An 18,846-nucleotide genomic window follows, 5' to 3' on the forward strand; every position below is an offset into this window, starting at 1 on the left:
TCATCGTAGGAATGACGACATGAACTAAAGCTGACGGTGCAAAGGCACTAAATCTTGGTGTACTGTTGGAAGTGAAGCTTCCACATTACCAATAGGGTCAAGTCATTGCACAAAGGGGAAAATAAGAAACTCAAGTTAATTTAATGAAGTGAAAGCCAACTGTAGTTACTCAAATGGAATGAAGGGAGTCTGAGTCTGATGCTCCATCCACAACAACAGATCATGCCTCCATGCCCTGTGTAATTATTTTCTTATTTTATGTATATTTTTATCGAAGAAAGCATTAGACATGTGCGCATACAGTTATGCGACATTTTGGAGACCGTCGTTTTTGATACAGAAAGAGGGGGTAAAAAGAGAGAGACAGAGAAAGGAAAGAAGGTTGTGTATTTATTGTTGTTGTTTTAGTTTTTTCGAAGCAAGGCAGAGAGCCAGAGAGGGAGAGAGAGAAAGGAGAACTGAGACCCTGAAGCAAAATAAGCAATGTATTGTAATTGAAACAATAGGTTGACAGACGGGGCAACAGCAGAAAGCCACAGCTGCCATAGTCAAGTCAAGTCAAGTTTATTTGTATAGGCCAATATCACATACAATGTCTCAAAGGGCTTTACAGACCCACAACATCAGGAAAATTCCCGACCCAGCCCAAACCTCTCAAGGAAGACGGGGAAAAACTCCAGAGAAAACCTAGATGGATAAGGAAAAATAGGAAGAAACCTCGGGAGAGGCAATTCCATGAGAGATTCCCTCTCCGTGAATGGCTGGGTGTGCAATAGAGAGAGAGAGAGAGAGAGAGAGTGAGAGAGAGAGAGAGAGAGAGAGAGAGAGAGAGAGAGAGAGAGAGAGAGAGAGAGAGAGAGAGAGAGAGAGAGCGAGAGAGAGATGACAAGGAAGGTAAAGCACAGTTAAAATGTAGTTCTAAATAGTCTTTTTCGTAGGACGGTGATCTATGCAGGTAGCTGAGGATGAAGGCTGTGTAAACATGAAGCAGTACTGTGTAATTATTTTCATCAAAAACCTAATTCAACCATTCAGCCAGTCAGTCATTGATGTTGTCAATATTCATTCGCAAGCATTTCTCCATAGTTGTTCGTAGTTTGTGCAATATGGATGTCAAAAGAGTGGCAAAACAATTCCACATCCAATGCCATGAGTTGGTCAACAAATCTCATCACTGGCTTAATATTCAAAATAACTTTTTATTATGAAACCCAATATCATAGCAACTCAGCGTAGGGAAGGCTACTTCTACACAATTCTACTTTACTTTCAAACTTCAAACTTTGCAAACCAAGAGGACACACTGATGAGTAAGAAATCATTGTTTTTATGGGGCTCATGTCAGGAAAAGCTACTCTACATTGATTTGAAAATTGCTGAACGATTCCTGTAGCTATTGTAAAATTAGTGAACTTAATAGCTTCACTACTTAGAAGCTAATTCCCTGATCCCCAACACTAACCACAAGATGTGTAAAAGAGGCAAAATTGGGTATCGTGCAGAAATGTTATGATCAAGGCTGAATTTTCGCGGATTTATATAGCATTTTGTTTGTCATGTATAAAATATGCTATACAGTGTATATATAGAGCTATGGATGCCTTCCACACCTCAGTGAGACTCTCACTTCAGCTGAATGATGGACTAAACCATTATCTCTACATCAGGGAGGGAGGTGGAACACTCCCTCATTGTAACAGGCATAGACTCCTAACATCTCTTTAAATGGTACCGTGTGTGTGGGGACCAGCAGACTGATATATGCTCCCACTCATCAGGATGAGCAGCACAGAGTGGAAACCAGCCATCTCTAAGAGAGAGAGGTCATCCTGCAGTTAAAATGGCTCTGATCCCAGCTAAACCCAGTATGCCTGCATTCACAACACTTTTCTCATTTCGAGCCATAATACATTACATTGTCCAGCAAAGACTAAAATATAAAATCTGCAAGTTCCAAAGTACTCATCATTGAAGTACCTTTCCTTTTTTGTCATTGTAATGGTGAGGATGTTGCACACACTTAAGATAAAGTGGCAACACGTAGAGAATGCTTTGTATTAAATTGGCCCCTACAAAATCCACAATTTCAAATTTAAACATTTGGTTCTGGAAAAACACGTGACAACTTGTAACACACTTTGTTCATTGATTATAAATGTCTGAGGGCAGGAGGATATTACTGTATGGCAGCAGCATGGAACAATTACAGAATTGGCATATGTTCCTGTCTTAGTCATCTTTGCTCCATATGCCAAACAAACTAATTGCCACAGAATACTGACTACGACTTCAAGTCAATGTGTGGAAAACCATATACAGCTTCAACTTTTGTGAAGAAGACATGCTGAGTTCAGAGTGCTGAACAGGAGAATGGAGCTCATAATAAGGACATACAATCACATGCTTAACAAGAGCCATATTATACCAAAGCAAAGTTTAATTTTCAACAAGCAATCAAAGGTGTAGGTGTAGCCACCTGGTTCTAGATCAATCAATACATCTCCATATAGTTCACAAATGGATCTCAAAAAAGAGCAGTGCAGTTGCTTTGGTTGCACCTGAGTGTGACTACTGTGTTCAGACCTGCCCAAACACATATATCAAGGGCAGAAGCACACTCCAGTAGGATGTATGAAAGCAGGTATGTTAAGGCCTTCAGCTACACTAAGCACAGACAGTACAGTGCTTGATTTGCTCCTGATCGTGTTTAATTGTTTCTTTGCCTCAATTGTTCATGTTTCAGTGCTCAATGGAACTGTTATATTGAGGGAATTATTTCACATCAAGGAAGCAACAAACCAGCATCCTCTACCTCACCCTTTCTCCCTCTCAGGAACTAAACAACTATTGATTGGTGTCTGCCTCCCTTTTTTCTCATTCTCTTTCCATTTCCCTCCTTCAGCCCAAATACAAGAAGCTCATACTGCTAAACACGCATTCTCTTCCCACTACAGCTGTTTAATAATTTACCCAATTGTGCAATTGTTTCCCCTCAAATGATTTAATACTGACTCTTATACGAATGCCAGGGAGCTTTCACGTTGTCTTATGTTCATAGTAAAGCTGTGGTGCTGTGATCCTTATGGGGGCTGTGTGTGAGTCATCCTCCAGGAGGCTCTTATTCTCCATGTTATTCATCTCCCCATGGAAGGCTGATATGGAGATGTGCCAGGCAGACGGCTGCTCAGTGCAGAAACAACTACTAAATGTTAGGTTGCACTTTGACGCCGTCATATTGTCCACAGACATCAAACTGTTTGGCAGGGTGGTACACCGTACATTTACAGAAACCAGCTGCCAGCATGCAAGAACACATATAAGTGTTCCTGTAGCCGCCTGATCCCTCTCTGAGCAGCGTGCAGAAGGGGTCATGATGAACACTGAATCGAATTGCAAATAATGTGTAGAGACACCCATTTGTTTTGTCCCACTGCACAACATGTTCATCAGGAGCTGAGCTCAGGTCAGACTTATGACATTCTTCCAGTTTACCTTAGAGTGGTTCATCTCTGTAGGGGCAAGGAAAGTACTTGTATTTTTATCTGTCACTTGGTCACTTGATGGTGGGTGTGTGTCTGTGTGGGCGTGGTTAGTTATGACATGCACCTGTTTGCGGTCAGTTCTTTTGTTTTGGATTGTATTGGAGAGTGGGTGACAGGGGAGTTGTGACTTTCTGTTGAACGCTAAAGAGACCACTAAAGAAATAAAATATGCAATAACATCGCCACGGAGAATACTCTGTTTTTTTCTGCCATGCCATGGAAGAGAGTAGAAATGCAGGGATGTCTCCGGAACACGAAATAGCACGTCTGACAGACCTCCCCGTCTTAGCCTCTTGCGGCTAACAAACTTTTGTGGATAGCCGCCTACATTGTCAACAGACAAACAATACAAAAAGAGTCAACGCGCATCATCTCATCCTCTGTTGGACGGGCTGGAAGTGTGCAAGGATTTGGGTGAATCTCTCTGTGCAACCTTAATGTGGATGTTTGATGTGGACTCGTGGACACTGTATGTAGATGAAGATTCTCTGTGAAGTTGAGCTGCGCGTGCAACAGTGGTTGACGTCAAAATAAGTGGACCTTCTACTTCTACACATGCGAAAGCAGAAGCCTACCTGGCTGCTCTTTAACTTGACAAAGATTGCTCAAGGGAAAGCCCGACTTGGAGCGACAGGAAGAGGAGAGCTATTTGAGCTCAAAGTGTTCAAGAAATCTGACGGAATGGAATCGTATCTCAATAAATTGGAGCAAGGGGCTCATATTGCCCTGAATGTTGATGCTGATCCATTCGCGCTTTTCAAAAAGGTTGGAAATCCAGAATTGACCCAAGGAGTTCCTGGGTTTCATTTGACTGGCACTAAGCCACAGGAAAGAGACTCCTTGAGCAAAGGTTCTTGCTTGTACTGAAAGGGTGGACAACTGGAGTTGTGCTCTTTATTGGAAAAAGAGCACATAATGAGAAGATCGCCTTCCTAAGAGAACAAGGAGTTTGTTTCAGCTGTCTGTGCATAGGGCACATGAGTAAGGACTGCAGGAGGCTACTATCATGTATAACTTGGATCCGCATATAAGTGTGCGATCCAAGCATCCCAGCCTGCTTCATATTCACTCAAGGGATAAAGAATCAGTCAAGCATCAAACCGTTGCAAATCCGGATACCGCAGTGAACATTGCTCCAGTGGCTGTACAAACTAGTAGCGTTACTGGGGCCGGTGAGGACGACTAAACTTTCAATCGTTCTGGTGAAGGTCAAGTCTAAGAAGGGCCATAAAATTGTGGAAACTTCTGAACAAGGAATCTGATGAATCGCCTAGATATCTCTGGAAGAGGAACACAGATTTTCTTATGCACAATGGGCCAAAAAAGGTTGTGGATTGTTTCATTGTCTCTGATTTGGAGGTGGCTGGTCTGGACAGTGACCACTATTGTGAGCTACCAGATGTATTCACACAGAAGAAAATGCCTGCTAGCAGGAGCAATATACCACAACAGCACAATCTGCTCAGATGGCCATACCTGTGTAAGGTACATCTACCTGGAATTGAAGCCAACCTCAAGCTTTTGATAGGCTTGAATGTGCAGAGAGCTCTGGAACCAATAAAAGGTGATTTCAAGTGAGGATGGAGGACCATATGCTATTCAAACCATGGTGGAGTCAACTGTGAACAGCATGAAATTACTGCTTATAGCATTTTGTTTGTAAGGATGGAGGTATTATGGAAGCAGCAGTTTTAAATGGACTTTCCTGAGTCCAGCCAGGATGAAGAGGCGAGTCAATCAGAGGGGTCATCATCCTTGCAGCTTGCTTACCGGGAAGGCATTGGCGTAGACAATGATGTCAAACGTGGGCACCGTGGCAGCCACTCATCCCAAACCACAGCGCCACCACCTGCTCAGAGACTGCTACTGCAGCATCAACAAAACCACAAAAGAGCAAATGCACTGGAGCTCAGACTTAAGCTAAGGATAAAGCTGGAGCACAGAAAACTCTTAGTAAAGCAGGCCACTGACAAAGATGTCCACCGATTCAAATGACTTGGAGGCTCTGACTCCCAACCATCATCTTCTCCTCAAAGTTCGACCATCATGGCCAACTTGTTTTGGAAGAGATGGACGAAGGAATATCTGCCGCTGCACTAGAAATGGAACAGAGCGAAACTTCATTTCTGGGGGCATCAACATCCTCATTGCGGACGACTCTGCACCTCGTAACTCTTGGATCTTGGGGAGAGTTTTTGAAGCTGTTCCAGAGGACTTGTGCGACAAGTCAAGACCAAAACCAGCTGTCTGGACAAGCCTGTCATGAAGCTTTGCCTTCTGCAGGAAGCCAGGGAGTCCTGATGAATTTTCTTTTTTTTTCTCTCTCTCTCTCTCTGACTTGTGACGATTGACTTTTTGACTTGGAAGAGCACTCTCGCAAATGAACTTTTTGCCTGAGTTTGTGGCCGAGATAAGCTTGAAGATCCTTTCCGTTTTCGAATATTTCTTGAATTAATTATTACGTAATCATTGTGTTATAATAATTAGGGGCGGAATGCAGGGGTAAGGAAAGTACTTGTATTTTTATCTGTCACTTGGTCACTTGAGGGTGGGTGTGCATCTGTGTGGTGCGTGCATCTGTGTTATTGTGCGTCTATATTTGCGTGCTTCTGTGTGATTGTGCATCTGTGTGAGTGTGTGCGTCACGGAGCGTAGCAGTGTTTAGTTATGACTCGCACCTGTTTGCGGTCAGTTCTTATGTTTTGGATTCTATTGGAGAGTGGGTGAGAGGGGAGTTGTGACTCTGTCTATGACACTATCACTTATCTTTGCTTTAGAAACAGTATTTAAGCCCAGAGCTCACTCACATTGTAGAGGATGTCCACCCATCCCTCCATGGTGATGCACTGGAAAACAGTGAGAACTGCAAAGAGGATGTTGTCAAAGTTGGTGATGCCAAAGTTGGGTCCAGTCCAGTACTCCTTACAGGCAGTGCCGTTGGCACAGGTTCTAGCTGGAGGCTCCAGTCCACAGGGGAAATCTGCTGCCTGCTCACCTGCAGGCACAAATACACATACACACAGTCAGATACGTAAGTATAAATACACCAACATAGTGAGGAATATCCCGGAAAAGGCTGCGTGATGTATTGTGTAAAAGTATATTTTATACCATGCAGAATATGATATATACTATTATTTTTCATTGTATATGTTCTGTTGATTGCTTATGCAAAGTAGAATGTTCCTGATAATGCTACCGATATTTGCTGGAATCATGTGCCAATTGTTACCTCTGCATAGGAGATCATTTTCACCTTAGACTTAAACACTTAATTTGTCCTTGTGACAGTTCGATGTGTGTGGGTGGGAGGTGCTTTATTTTGAGTTATTTTCCGTTTAAGAGTCTGATGGCTTGAGGGAAGAAGCTGTTGCAGAATCTGGCTGTTCTGGGAGGGTACCAGGGAGAACAGTCCATGGTGTGGGTGGGTGTGGTCCTTAATAATGTTCTGGGCCCTGATCAGGCAGCGGGTGTGTCTCTGATGGACAGAGGGGAAAGCCCTGATGATCTTCTCCTCTGTCCTCACCAATGTCCGCAGATGCTACCAGTCTGAGGCATTGTAGTCTCCAAACGAGATAGAGATGAAGCTGATTAGCGCGCTCTCTGTGGTGCCTCTGTAGAACATGGAGAGGATGGGAAGGGGGAACTGTGCTCTTCTCATCCGGCATTGAAAGTGCAGACGCTGCTGCACTTTTTTCACCAAGGATGTGGTGTTGAGGGACCAGGTCAGACTGTGGTTTGTACTGAACCCTCACAGACTGAGGTCTTTCGGTGAGGAAGTCCAACCAGATGCTGGGGGATTATCGTGTTGAATGCTGAGCTGAAAGCCAGAAACAGCATTAGCACATGGGTATTCTTCTCCTCCAGATGTGCCAGGCTCAGGTGGAGCGCAGAGGAAATGGTGTCCTCTGTGGAGCGGTTTGGGCGGTAAGCAAACTGAAGCGAGTTGAGTGTCGGGGGAAGTCTGGAGATGATTAGGTCCTTTACCAGCTTCTCAAAACATTTAATCATGAAGGGTGTGAATGCTAAAGGGCGGTAATCATTTAGACTTGTGATTTTTTATGTTTTTGGCACTGGAACAATGGTTGCAGCCTTCAGACATGATGGAACAACAGCCCGGTCCAGCAAGGTGTTAAAGATGTCTGTGAAGACATGGGCCAGCTGGTCAGTGCACTCCATTAGCGCTCTTCCTGGTATATTGTCAGGGCCCGCTGCGTTCAGAGGGTTGACTTTCCTCAGGGTCCTCGGGACATCTGTTGTGTCAAGGCTCAGTGTTAGTTTGTCATGGTGAGGAACAGCTTTCCTTGCAGGGGAGGTGTTTATTGCCTCAAAACAACCAAAATATTTATTGTGGTCATTGAGGAAGTTTCAGTTGTCTGCACAGGGGGAGCAGCCTTGTAGTCTGGCTCTGGTTGCAAAATCCACATGCTGATGGAAATGAAGGAGGACTGTCTTAATATTTCCCTGATTAAAGTCCGCTGCGACAATGCAAACACCCTCTGGGTGTGTATTTTGTCACTGATGTTTTCGTAGAACACTCAGGGCATCCTTAGTATTCACACTGGGTGGGATGTACACTGGCATGTTGGTGACAGTAGTAAATTCCCTGGGTAGGTAGAAGGGTCTGCCCTTTAAAGTAAAAAATGCCAGGTCTGGAGAGCAATGACTTGCGACCACCGATACATTTTTACACCAGTTGTTATTTATGTAAGTTGAAAAACAACTACATAAATACTACATATGTGCAGGATATGTAGTACGAAATAAGTAAGCAAGTAATAGACTATTCTTTGGCTTTGCATTACATAGACAATTTACAGTACATCCAGAAGATATTATATAATGACAGTATGTTACAACATCATAGAGCTTCTCAGTGCTTAGCTTGAAGCAGGCCTACATTCCTGCTGTAGCGGCTTCATAATTCTGTATTAAAGACAATTATATCCTACATCAGAGCTTTACTTCACTGGTCTAATTGGAGTGTGAAAACAACTGGATTTCGAGTGACATGTGAAAAATCTGAAAAAGTGGGCAGAAATCCTTATAATATAACAAGGGTCCGTTTCCTTAACATTGCACATCTTCCTCTAACTTCATTAAAAGTCTTTATACAGCTGAACAACAGAATTTGGTGCATTATACTTGGTGGAGTTGCCTTTAAAATAACAGGATGTTTATAGAGCTTGAAAACTGGCTCTGATCAAACCAGTTTGTGACATGTCAAAGGGATGTTTTCAGTAAATGGCCAATATTGGCTACAGCTCCCCTGACAATAACGACAAAGGGATTCAGGGGGCAACATGGAGTAATGTCAATGCCACAACAGCCTCACCAAGTCCGCACATTCTACCCTAATAGTAATTTTAGCAAAGTAATCCTTTGCCTAATTTAATGCGTAAGAGTCTTAGCTGTAATTAAAACTGTGGCAGGTGATAGACCTTCATGTATACAGCCTTTGTAGGGTGAAATACAGGTATCAGATCTAGCAGGATTAGTTCATCTATTGTTTTCAGGTGCTGTAGTTGCTAAGGCCACACTGAGTGTTAAGGTAGAGAAGCTGGAAAACCCTCTGTCTTTACAGGTCTGAGCACATGGCATATGTACCTTGGTTTGCCTTAGTTTGTTTGTCTGATTGTTTCGGTCTTTGTTCTTGACTGCAAAGTGCGTCATGGAGACATCCATTTCAAGGATCAGCCTCAGGCCCAAGTGGATTATCACTACTGTTGTTGCCTGAACATGAATCATGTACTTCATTATAACTGATTAACTCACAGTATCTGACAGGTACTGTAAACATGTCATTTTAGGATGATAAAATTAATTTAGGCTTGAAGGATAAGTGGGCACCATGACGGGGACCAATATGCAAAGTTTGCAAAGTGTGTGTATGTGTATGTATTTGTATTTTAGATGTATACATATACAGTACTACACCTATGATTTTTAAGGACCCTCTTAATGGTCCGCACCTCAGGCAAATTTCTGTTGATACCATTTTGTTATGTATTCTTATTAATTTTACACTTGGAAATGTGTCAATAGTTACTTCTACAATGCCAGAAGAAATAAAATAGAGTAATTACAGTGTGTAACACACCGTAATTCAATGATTTGCTATGGCAAATGTCAGATGACTAAGATACCAAACTTCACTGCAACCATAGCACAGAAGCACACTCACATTGGTGGTAACTAATTCTATCAGGCACTCTCTGGAACCAATACATGTCATACGCCTCATGTTCATTTTTCCTAAATCAATTTGTTATTTGTTCAAGCTCATCCACAAATGCAGACAGAAAAAAGAAAAAATATAAATATATATAAGTTAGTTATAATTAAGCAAGTAGTATAATTAAGTATGTTATAATATAAACATACATATAAGGCACTCCTGTTTCATTCATATGCCATCTAAAATCACAAACACACTCAAATTTCTATGAAAATGTATAGCAGAGTATAACAGCTTTGCTTTATTCTGTATTTGTTTACAGAATAACTATGAAAAGTATAAAGAAAGCACATCAGCACATTTAGGCTTAGTTCGCGAGCTCTCTTACCTGTGTCTATCCTGAAGCAAGTGCGATGGAACTTGCCCATGTAGAAGTCGAGGCCGATAATGGCAAACATAAGGATGGCAAAGAAGAGCAGCAGGCCGATCTGCAGCAGAGGTACCATGGCTTTCATAATGGACTTCAAAACCACCTGAAGACCTGGTGGAGAAAAGAAAAAAAACACGGTGATTTCATGAGATTTCAGAAACATGTCCAAAGATATTAAAAAAGGGATAAAAACATATAAGTAATAGTAGCAGCAGCAGTTCTTTTAGTGGTTGTGATTAAAAACAAATCTAACTTTTTTGTCAATGATTACAGAATGTGATTAAATGTCAAAATGTGAACTTACTAGGGATGCCGGAGACCAGCTTGAGTGGCCGTAAGACTCTCACCGCCCTCAGCGTTGTCAGATCAAAATCTGCCCCCACAGTGGCCAGGATCCTGCAGATACAACAACACCATGAATTCAACATTACGGGAATAGGTTGTAGACAGGCAGCACTTTGTGTTTTACTTCATGTTGAGGTCTGTGTGAACTGTTTTTGCTGTATTTGTTCAAAAATAAATATTCAGGAACGTTAACCTCCTCAGATCCTGCTTGACATTACCTTATTCCTTCCCTACACCTTATACATCATTGTGCTTAACTTGTCTGCATGTCTGGACATGTGTATAAATACCACTTTGAGTTGCTACAAAAATAGCAGACAGAAAGAAACGTGTTATGCTCTTAACTATATGGAGTACACATATGATCACACGCCACATTTCTTTTTGTTTTATACTTACTAGTTCCCACTAATTTCAAATAGCTAGGCGAAATTAAAAATGCATACAAAATATGTCCAGGTCTCAGGAGGTGAAGTATTTTTAACATCAGTGTATCATCATCAAATACACTACACCTTAGTGTGGAAATAAGACAAAGGTTCAGACAAATACTGTTATAAGCGTCAAGGTTATATACTAAATATATAAATAAATCTGCGTTGAAAGCTATTGGCTTACCACTGCGCCCTTTCATTTTCAGCTTTCAGCTCTGTCTGGCCTTAAAGAACAGTCTTTCTTCCTGTTTTGAGCCGTTAAACAATCTTTTTCTAATTTCCCATGAACATTTTAAAGTATTTCTTAACCATTTCAAACCATTCTCAATAAAAAAGACTTCATAGAAAAGGTCCAGATCCATATAAAAGATCCAATTGGATTGAATAGATGCTTGGAAAGGGGGAACATTGCTTTTCTGTAATAGAAAGAAATATGCAACAACCATTAATCTACAGTTGAAACTCTGTTGAATTCTCACCCAATCAGTGGCCCTTTATTTTTCCTTGAATGTGAATGCTGCAGAGCTGGTAGTCTGTGTGGTGTGTGTTCAACATTTAATCTCCTGTGAGTTGGGCCATATTAAAGATTTGAAACTCAACTTTGTGTGTCTATGTGTGCCCTGCGATGGACTGGCGACTGGCGACCTGTACCAGGGTATTCCCCGCCCTCTCCCTGACAGCGACCCTAGCGACCCCAGCAACCTACTTGTAGATAAGCGGTGATAGATAATGGATGGATGGAAGTCCTACAACAGCTTTGCTGCTACACCAAACATTCCTGCTGTGTCTACATCATGCACAATATGTAGAATAGAGATGATCCCACATGGGACATGGGGATAAGCATGATGGCATTTAACAGCAGTTGGAAAAAGGAGAAAACAGTAATTCTAAAAGTTAACTTGAAAAAAAATATCCACACTAGAAGCTTTTCCATAAGCTTGGTGTGACTTGTTCTGGCTAAACTGCAACACAGCAATAACTCTTTCTGGATAAGACAATGCTACTCAGAATCCACCATTCTTCCTACGCCCCACCATCTGCCTGCACTTCATCTTTTACATTAATGATGATTTAAAGGCAGGGGACAGATTATTTTGTGAGTCCTGTCTTTTCACACAGAAGTAGTCGCATATATTAAATCAACTTACTTTGCCCAATTTGGCATCATATTTTTAATTATGTAATTGACTTTAACTAGTGTTTTAACCTTTAAAAATCTTTGAAAATAGGATATTGGTTGGTACACTTGGGAATCTATCATTTGAAATGTTTTCTGCTGATGAATCAGGGCAGGATGGGGAGACCAGCAGAGGTGGAAGGATGGAGAAGAAACAGAAAGTAATGGAAAAGGAATGTTAGAGACAGTGGGTAAGAGGATGCTCTGGGATATTGCAAACAAACAAAATAGGAGGAAATGAAGAGATGGAGGACAGGCAGACTGAAAGTGATTGAGCAATGGAAAAGGAAGCTCAGCAGTAGATGGGGTGAAGGAAAAGAAGGGAGTGAAAGTATGGGGGCTGGGGAGAAAAGACGAAAGGGAGGAGGAGAGAAGAATAGGGAGGAGGGGTGTGATGGATATGCATTAAACCTGTGGCGACTGAGCCAGTGTCTGGCCAATCAGACCGCTGTATTTTTCCTCTAACTGGATGCTGGTGCACAAAGGGAGCTGCTGCAAGCTGCCTGGTCCACAGGGACACAGCTTCAGCCACGCTTAGGCTCACTGTTTACAGCCACAGATGGCCAGCTACTCTTTCTTTGTCTCACACAGACTTAAGCATTCCCACACACACAGATAAACACAAGGGTAGTGTTTCAAGGCATATAAGGATTCTGTTCACTGTTGCCATTTCCAAAAACAAACATGCAAAAGAACTGCTCATTATGCTGCAGATTATTATATTCCCGAAGAAGTATAACACAATGCACCACAAACTACAACATAAGGGGTATTTCTACAATTTAATTTTACTTCAAATGTCTATTTCAAATATTAATCATATCATATCATATCATATCATATCTATGTATCTTCCCCTAAAATGTGTTCTTTTCTATCGGACTGAAATTAGAGAGTGTGTGTGTTTGTCTGCATGTTTGTATGTTGCAATGTGCACTTTTCCTACAATCGCCTTCAAACTTGCCTAAAACATTAGTTCCAGTGTCCTGCATTGGCATGGGTGCTTGTCTTCCATGAACATAAATACTGGATTAGCAGTTTCATCTTTTATTTGCATTACTAATGAATGGATAGGGAATGAAATATGGAATATGGAGTATGGACATAAACAACCAAACATGAAACATGAAACACAGGCCAACATGGTTATGTGGTTCAGCAGCTAACAGCTAACAACAGTCTTCCGCTGAGTGCAGAGAGGAGAGTCAGCAGAGAATTAAGCCAATCAGGTTACTGGAGTCGCCTGGGGCCTCAGGTAAATGTTAATGTAATGTTAATGTTTCCAATATTTATGTTTCCCACAAACCCTTTCATGAATGGTGTCCACTGTAGCCTCATAGTACAATTTTCTTTGTGAATCACATGTGGACATCCTTTATTGTATTAACTAGTTAAGACAAGATGTCCACTGTTGTACCACTGGTTATGCCTCATTTCAAACAACCACGGGTCAATATTCATTTATATTTCCTACTAAATATTTCATGCATGGTCTTTAGTGGACATAAACATATCTACTTCAAAATAATTATTTGAAAATAAAGGTTAAAGAAAAACACCCTGCTGTATTTCTTACACAATTCAAACATGAAAGATTTATTCTATGCACATTCTGTCCAGAACTGCTTAGAAAACATGCTGGAGAGAATCTCAAAAGCAAAAAAAACAGCTGCCCCATAACAATTCCAAAGAGAACCCGTTTGCACTATGCTGACGAAGAAGCAACCATCAACTGCGTTGCCAAGATACAACGCAAATTGCAACATATTGACTCGGACATACAAATCTCCGTACAAGACAGATAAGAATGACCTTATATAATCATCATATACAAACCATCTAATTCAAATATGGCAATTGCCTAAAATGAAGTTCATGGCTAATTTCATTCCTGATTTATCGCACAGTAACAAAATACACAAACATTATTTGCAATACCCCATACCCCCGTATTCAAACAAGACCAAACATGACTATGATGGTTTAATTTCAAACAACTAATAACTACCTGACTTTGTAGATGACCACTGTGGGGGGAGAGATGACACAGAATGAAGCAGACCGAGTCATTGGTCTGCCTGGCCACAGGCAAATATTCATGTTTCCAATATTCATGTTTCCTGTGTTGGAACTGCCTGAGGCCACATGTGAGTACCACAAACCCTTTCATGGATGGTGTCTATTACAGTCATATAGTTTCATTTGTGTATCATATGTAAACTTTCTTCTGAGGCTCCATTATCAGTGTATTAACTCTGTTTATACATGAAAACCGGAGGGTCGCCGGTTCGAGCCCCTGCCGAGGTGCCCCTGAGCAAGGCACCGAACCCTCAATTGCTCCCCCCTCTGCAAAGGGTGGTAATGTAATGTAAGTCGCTTTGGATAAAAGCGTCCGCCAAATGATCGTAATGTAATGTAATGTAATGTAATGTCCACTGTTGTGGACGCATACACATATCATCTTATATATTTACTTATTTATTGTATGTTGTGCTTTTGTTTGGCTGTAATTTGATGTGTGTCTAATCTCTTATTTATCATTTTATATTGAGTTTAATTAGTTGTGATATTTATTATTTTTGTCTTTGTTTTTTTTGACTCAGAAATGGAGGATTTGGGGGATTTTATAACACAGAAAGTCCTAAAAACTAAATTTAACATCTGTTTTGAACATCTGTTATTCAAGATCACTGTGTGATTATCTGTATATTGACTTTTGCCCATAAAGTTGGTATAACATATTTTTTACCTCCTCTCATGAAATGATTGTGACAATGTGACTTGTTCTTGATAGATAAAGTGTATATCTTCTCAAAATTTAATTGATCAATCTCCTCCAAACATCACAGTGAGAATTAGATTAGATTAGATTAGATTAGATTAGATTAGATTAGATTAGATTAGATTAGATTAGATTAGATTAGATTCAACTTTATTGTCATTGAGCAAAGTACAGGTACAAGCCAATAAAATGCAGTTAGCATCCAACCAGAAGTGCAAAATGTACTAGAAGATATACAGAATAAACTATATATACAGGTAATAAATTAATAAATAGTGAGTTAAATTGTTGTGCACAAAGTTATGCAAATGGCAGTGGAGTGCAAAATGTTACTAGTGGGGGGATGGAGTAGAGTGGGGGAATGGAGTAGAGTTCAGCAGTGTCACCGCCTTGTGGAAGAAACTCTTCCTGAGCCTGCTGGTGCGAGAGCAGAGGCTTCTGTAACGCCTGCCAGATGGAAGGAGGGTGAAGAGTTTATCGTCAGGGTGGAAGGAGTCTTTTATAATGTTCTTGGTTTTACCCAGACAGCGTCTACGGTAGATCTCTGCGATGCTGTCCAACTGTGTACCGGTGATCCTTTGGGCGGTTTTCACCACCCACTGGAGTGTTTTCCAGTCTGATGCACAAAAAATACACAAAGAATAACAGACTGGGGGTTTGGGTTTGGGTTTGGATTTGGGTGTGTGTGTGTGTGTGTGTGTGTGTGTGTGTGTGTGTGTGTGTGTGTGTATGTGTGTATGTGTGTATGTGTGTATTTTAGTGCCAGGCTTACATGTATCTGTATAGTCAATGAATCTTCCCCTCTGCCCTTCTGTCGCAGAGGCCAGTGCAGCATACACAACCAATAACCAAAAGACAAATGCTAAAAAAACAGTGTGATGGTGCATAGTTTTCTGCAAATTTACATAAGCAAAATCCTGCTTCTCTGAAAGACTGTCAGCACCGACATGACTGCCTTTGTCCAAGCACAGGGATTCCTCAGCAGATGCAGAGGCAGAGCTGTGCTTTAAATACGTAATCCTCTCCACTGTAGTCATGAATTGAAGAAAATATTCTATTTTTAAAACAGCTATTAATCACATGTGGAAGCAGACGTGTTGCAGAGGTGGAAACACATGAAGAGAGAATGAACACTGATAATTACAGGTGATAACTTTTTTTCTCATTTTGGTCTTTTAATAGTCCATCTTCACTAAAACAGCTTTGTAGAATAATAATATAAGAAAGACTTCTAATATACTGCACTTCTTTATTCCACTGTGTGTTAGTAATAAAGACTCATTTACGAGGAACATACATTAGTACCACACTAACAAATGGTACTGAAAACAAATCATACACAGTGTTTAGGATAATGGATGTGAAAGACGCACAGAATGAATGGATGCTTGTGATTAACAATTGGAGTTGGAAAATTTTACTTATTTCATTTTTTAAAAGCCAAATATTATCACGAAGTTACCGAAACTTATTTGAATATGGTTTTATCACACAGTGCACCTTGCATACATAAAGATGCCATTAAAGAAAAATGAGTCCAACAAATTTCATAATTTTTCAGTGAGTAAATGCTGTTTGTTTCATGTCCTCCCTTATAAAGATTAAATGTGGAATGTCCAAACAGGACACTATTCATTACACTGAATATCATCTGCAAAGGCCACCAGGTTCATGAGTTTATCCAGCTGCTAGTTAAGGAAAAGCATGTGGGAAACATTATTGTGAAACCATAGATTAATTTTGAGACATTAGTTCCATTAATGTAAACAAATTACACTCTCTCTGAGAAGCTTGGTGGACACCTTCCTCACCTCGATGATTTAAATGTGTTCAGAGTATCTTTTCTATTGTTTAAGTGAAGGAGATGGTTGTGCAGGAGACAAGCTTGTGGACACCTACTGTGTGATGCAATGCTCAACTTCAGTAAAGCCTATGGTGTCCAATGAACCATACCAATGAATGTGTATGAACATGAAACACACAACACAAATTGAGTGCACACCCAGCCATTCGTGGAGAGGGAATCTCTCATGGAACTGCCTCTCCCGAGGTTTCTTCCTTTTTTCCTTATTTATCAAGGTTTTCTCGGGATTTTTTCCGCGTCTTCCTTGAGAGCTTTGGGCTGGGTCGGGAATTATCCTAATGTTGTGGGTCTGTAAAGCCCTTTGAGACATTGTATGTGATATTGGGCTATACAAATAAACTTGACTTGACTTGACTTGAGTGTTGTTGTGCATTCACAATTAGCTTGAAATTAATGTCTAATTTACTGAGATTGCAGCTAATTACGCAAACAGCGAATATGGCCGCCTACTGAGCACATTTGGCGCACACACGCACGCACGCACACACACACACACACACACACACACACGATTTACCCTGTCCCCTCTTTATCATGACAGGCTTTTTGCTTCACCTTCCAGTAAAGATATTTGGAAAAAGTAAAAATGGTATTCAATGAACAATGCAGCTTATTTTGGACAGGTAATGTACATTGTATGTTTCCACTCTCTGTATATTGGATAATTCAGTGGAGGGACAGAGTGACAGACAACAGGTGCATTCTGGCTGCTGTGTGATAATAATATTCTTGTCTACATGTCTGAGCTTTCTGACAACTGCTGAATAATGCATGGGATTGTCTGACATACACAATGGCTATAAAGGGTTAGGGTTAGGGTTGTGTCTCTGACATTCACCCATGTCAAGCAGGTTTCAGAATGAGTCTGAATCCGAGGCAGACACAAGCTCATGCTCACACAGCATGAATTTCTGAAGACCAGACTGTGCACACTCCTATTATGAACACATCTGAGCTCTGACCTACTCCAGTGGCCTCGGGTTGCCAGCTACAGTAAGTTCCTAAAATCTAAATAACAAACCATTACCGTTCAAGGTGCTGCCTCTTGAAATTGCTGAGATGCTCTTAGTCCGTAGAGTCACAAGAAATATACTCATCAGATCATGTCACACCTGTGCTCCTACCTCACTTCCTGTTTGGGATCTTTGCCAGCTTTGTTACCAATAATTACATGGTTACCCAAAGCGAGCCGCACTCGTCAGCTTCACTTGCGTGTTTCAAGCATGTAATAGGCATACAACTTAGGGCAAGAGATGAGGCACCAATATTTGTGTGAATTTCACATTGGTGAGATATGACCTCAAAAGTCATGTATGATGTTTTAGAGTCTATGTACTCAAAATCATTCATACAATGGAGGCAAACTAATGCTACTCTCAACTTTTTTTGGCTTGGTCCTACGATTATATGAGCCAATTTTTGCAAAGATTCTCTAAAATTGCTTTTTTCTTTTGAATTTGTGAAATATGCAATATGGTTGAAATTGAAACATGTTTGGGTTTGACCCAGAGAATAAGGAGACACCAGAATTGGGATTCTAAGCCATACAGCTGAAAATTAGGATCAACAAATAGTTTTGTAAATTTTAACCATTTGTGACCTTTGACCCTTTCAGGGGCAGGTACCAAACCGAGTTAGATTAGCTGGACCATTTAGACCCTGCCAAGTTTTTGAATTTATGTACTATATATAAATGCAATTGTATATTTCAAATGCATTGGCACTGAGCTTTGACCTTCGCCTGTAACTGCTCATTGCTTCATGACATAGCCCAAGGTATGTTGATTCTGGTGTACCTTTTATTGAGAAGTTCATGTATTGTTTATGGTTTTAGGAGTAGTGATATTGCTAGATGAATCAGACTCTAAAATGCTAAATGTTAAATAAATTGATGATTGTTAAACTCCTGGTTATTCGTAATGTGATTGATTCAAGTAGATTCAAGGGTCCTGTGTTCCCGCATATTGGGACGGGAGCACATGTTTCGGCCCTCACAGTGCGGTAGATCTGAGCGGGTATGGACCTGGTCCATACAAAGGACGCACTGACGATGGCTCCGCAATCAGCATATAGTTATGTGATGATTTTTAT

At 40.8% G+C, this 18,846-nt stretch overlaps 1 protein-coding gene across 1 annotated transcript in view; it reads right to left on the reverse strand.

The window, feature by feature from the left end:
- The window catches only part of cacna1ba (calcium channel, voltage-dependent, N type, alpha 1B subunit, a), a 100,293-nt gene that overhangs the window by 56,944 nt on the left and 24,503 nt on the right, over positions 1 to 18,846 (reverse strand). The window contains exons 4-6 of the mRNA XM_076165127.1: positions 10,455 to 10,546; positions 10,109 to 10,261; positions 6,350 to 6,537 (exon numbers count right to left, since the gene is read on the reverse strand). Of these exons, the coding sequence (XP_076021242.1) occupies positions 6,350 to 6,537; positions 10,109 to 10,261; positions 10,455 to 10,546 (433 nt within the window). The remainder of the gene's footprint in view (positions 1 to 6,349; positions 6,538 to 10,108; positions 10,262 to 10,454; positions 10,547 to 18,846) is intronic.

This window comes from Genypterus blacodes, unplaced genomic scaffold (assembly GCF_046128005.1).
Source record: "Genypterus blacodes isolate CSIRO-AG114 ecotype Tasmania unplaced genomic scaffold, CSIRO-AGI_Gbla_v1 ptg000141l_1, whole genome shotgun sequence".
Classification (NCBI taxonomy): Eukaryota; Metazoa; Chordata; class Actinopteri; order Ophidiiformes; family Ophidiidae; genus Genypterus; species Genypterus blacodes.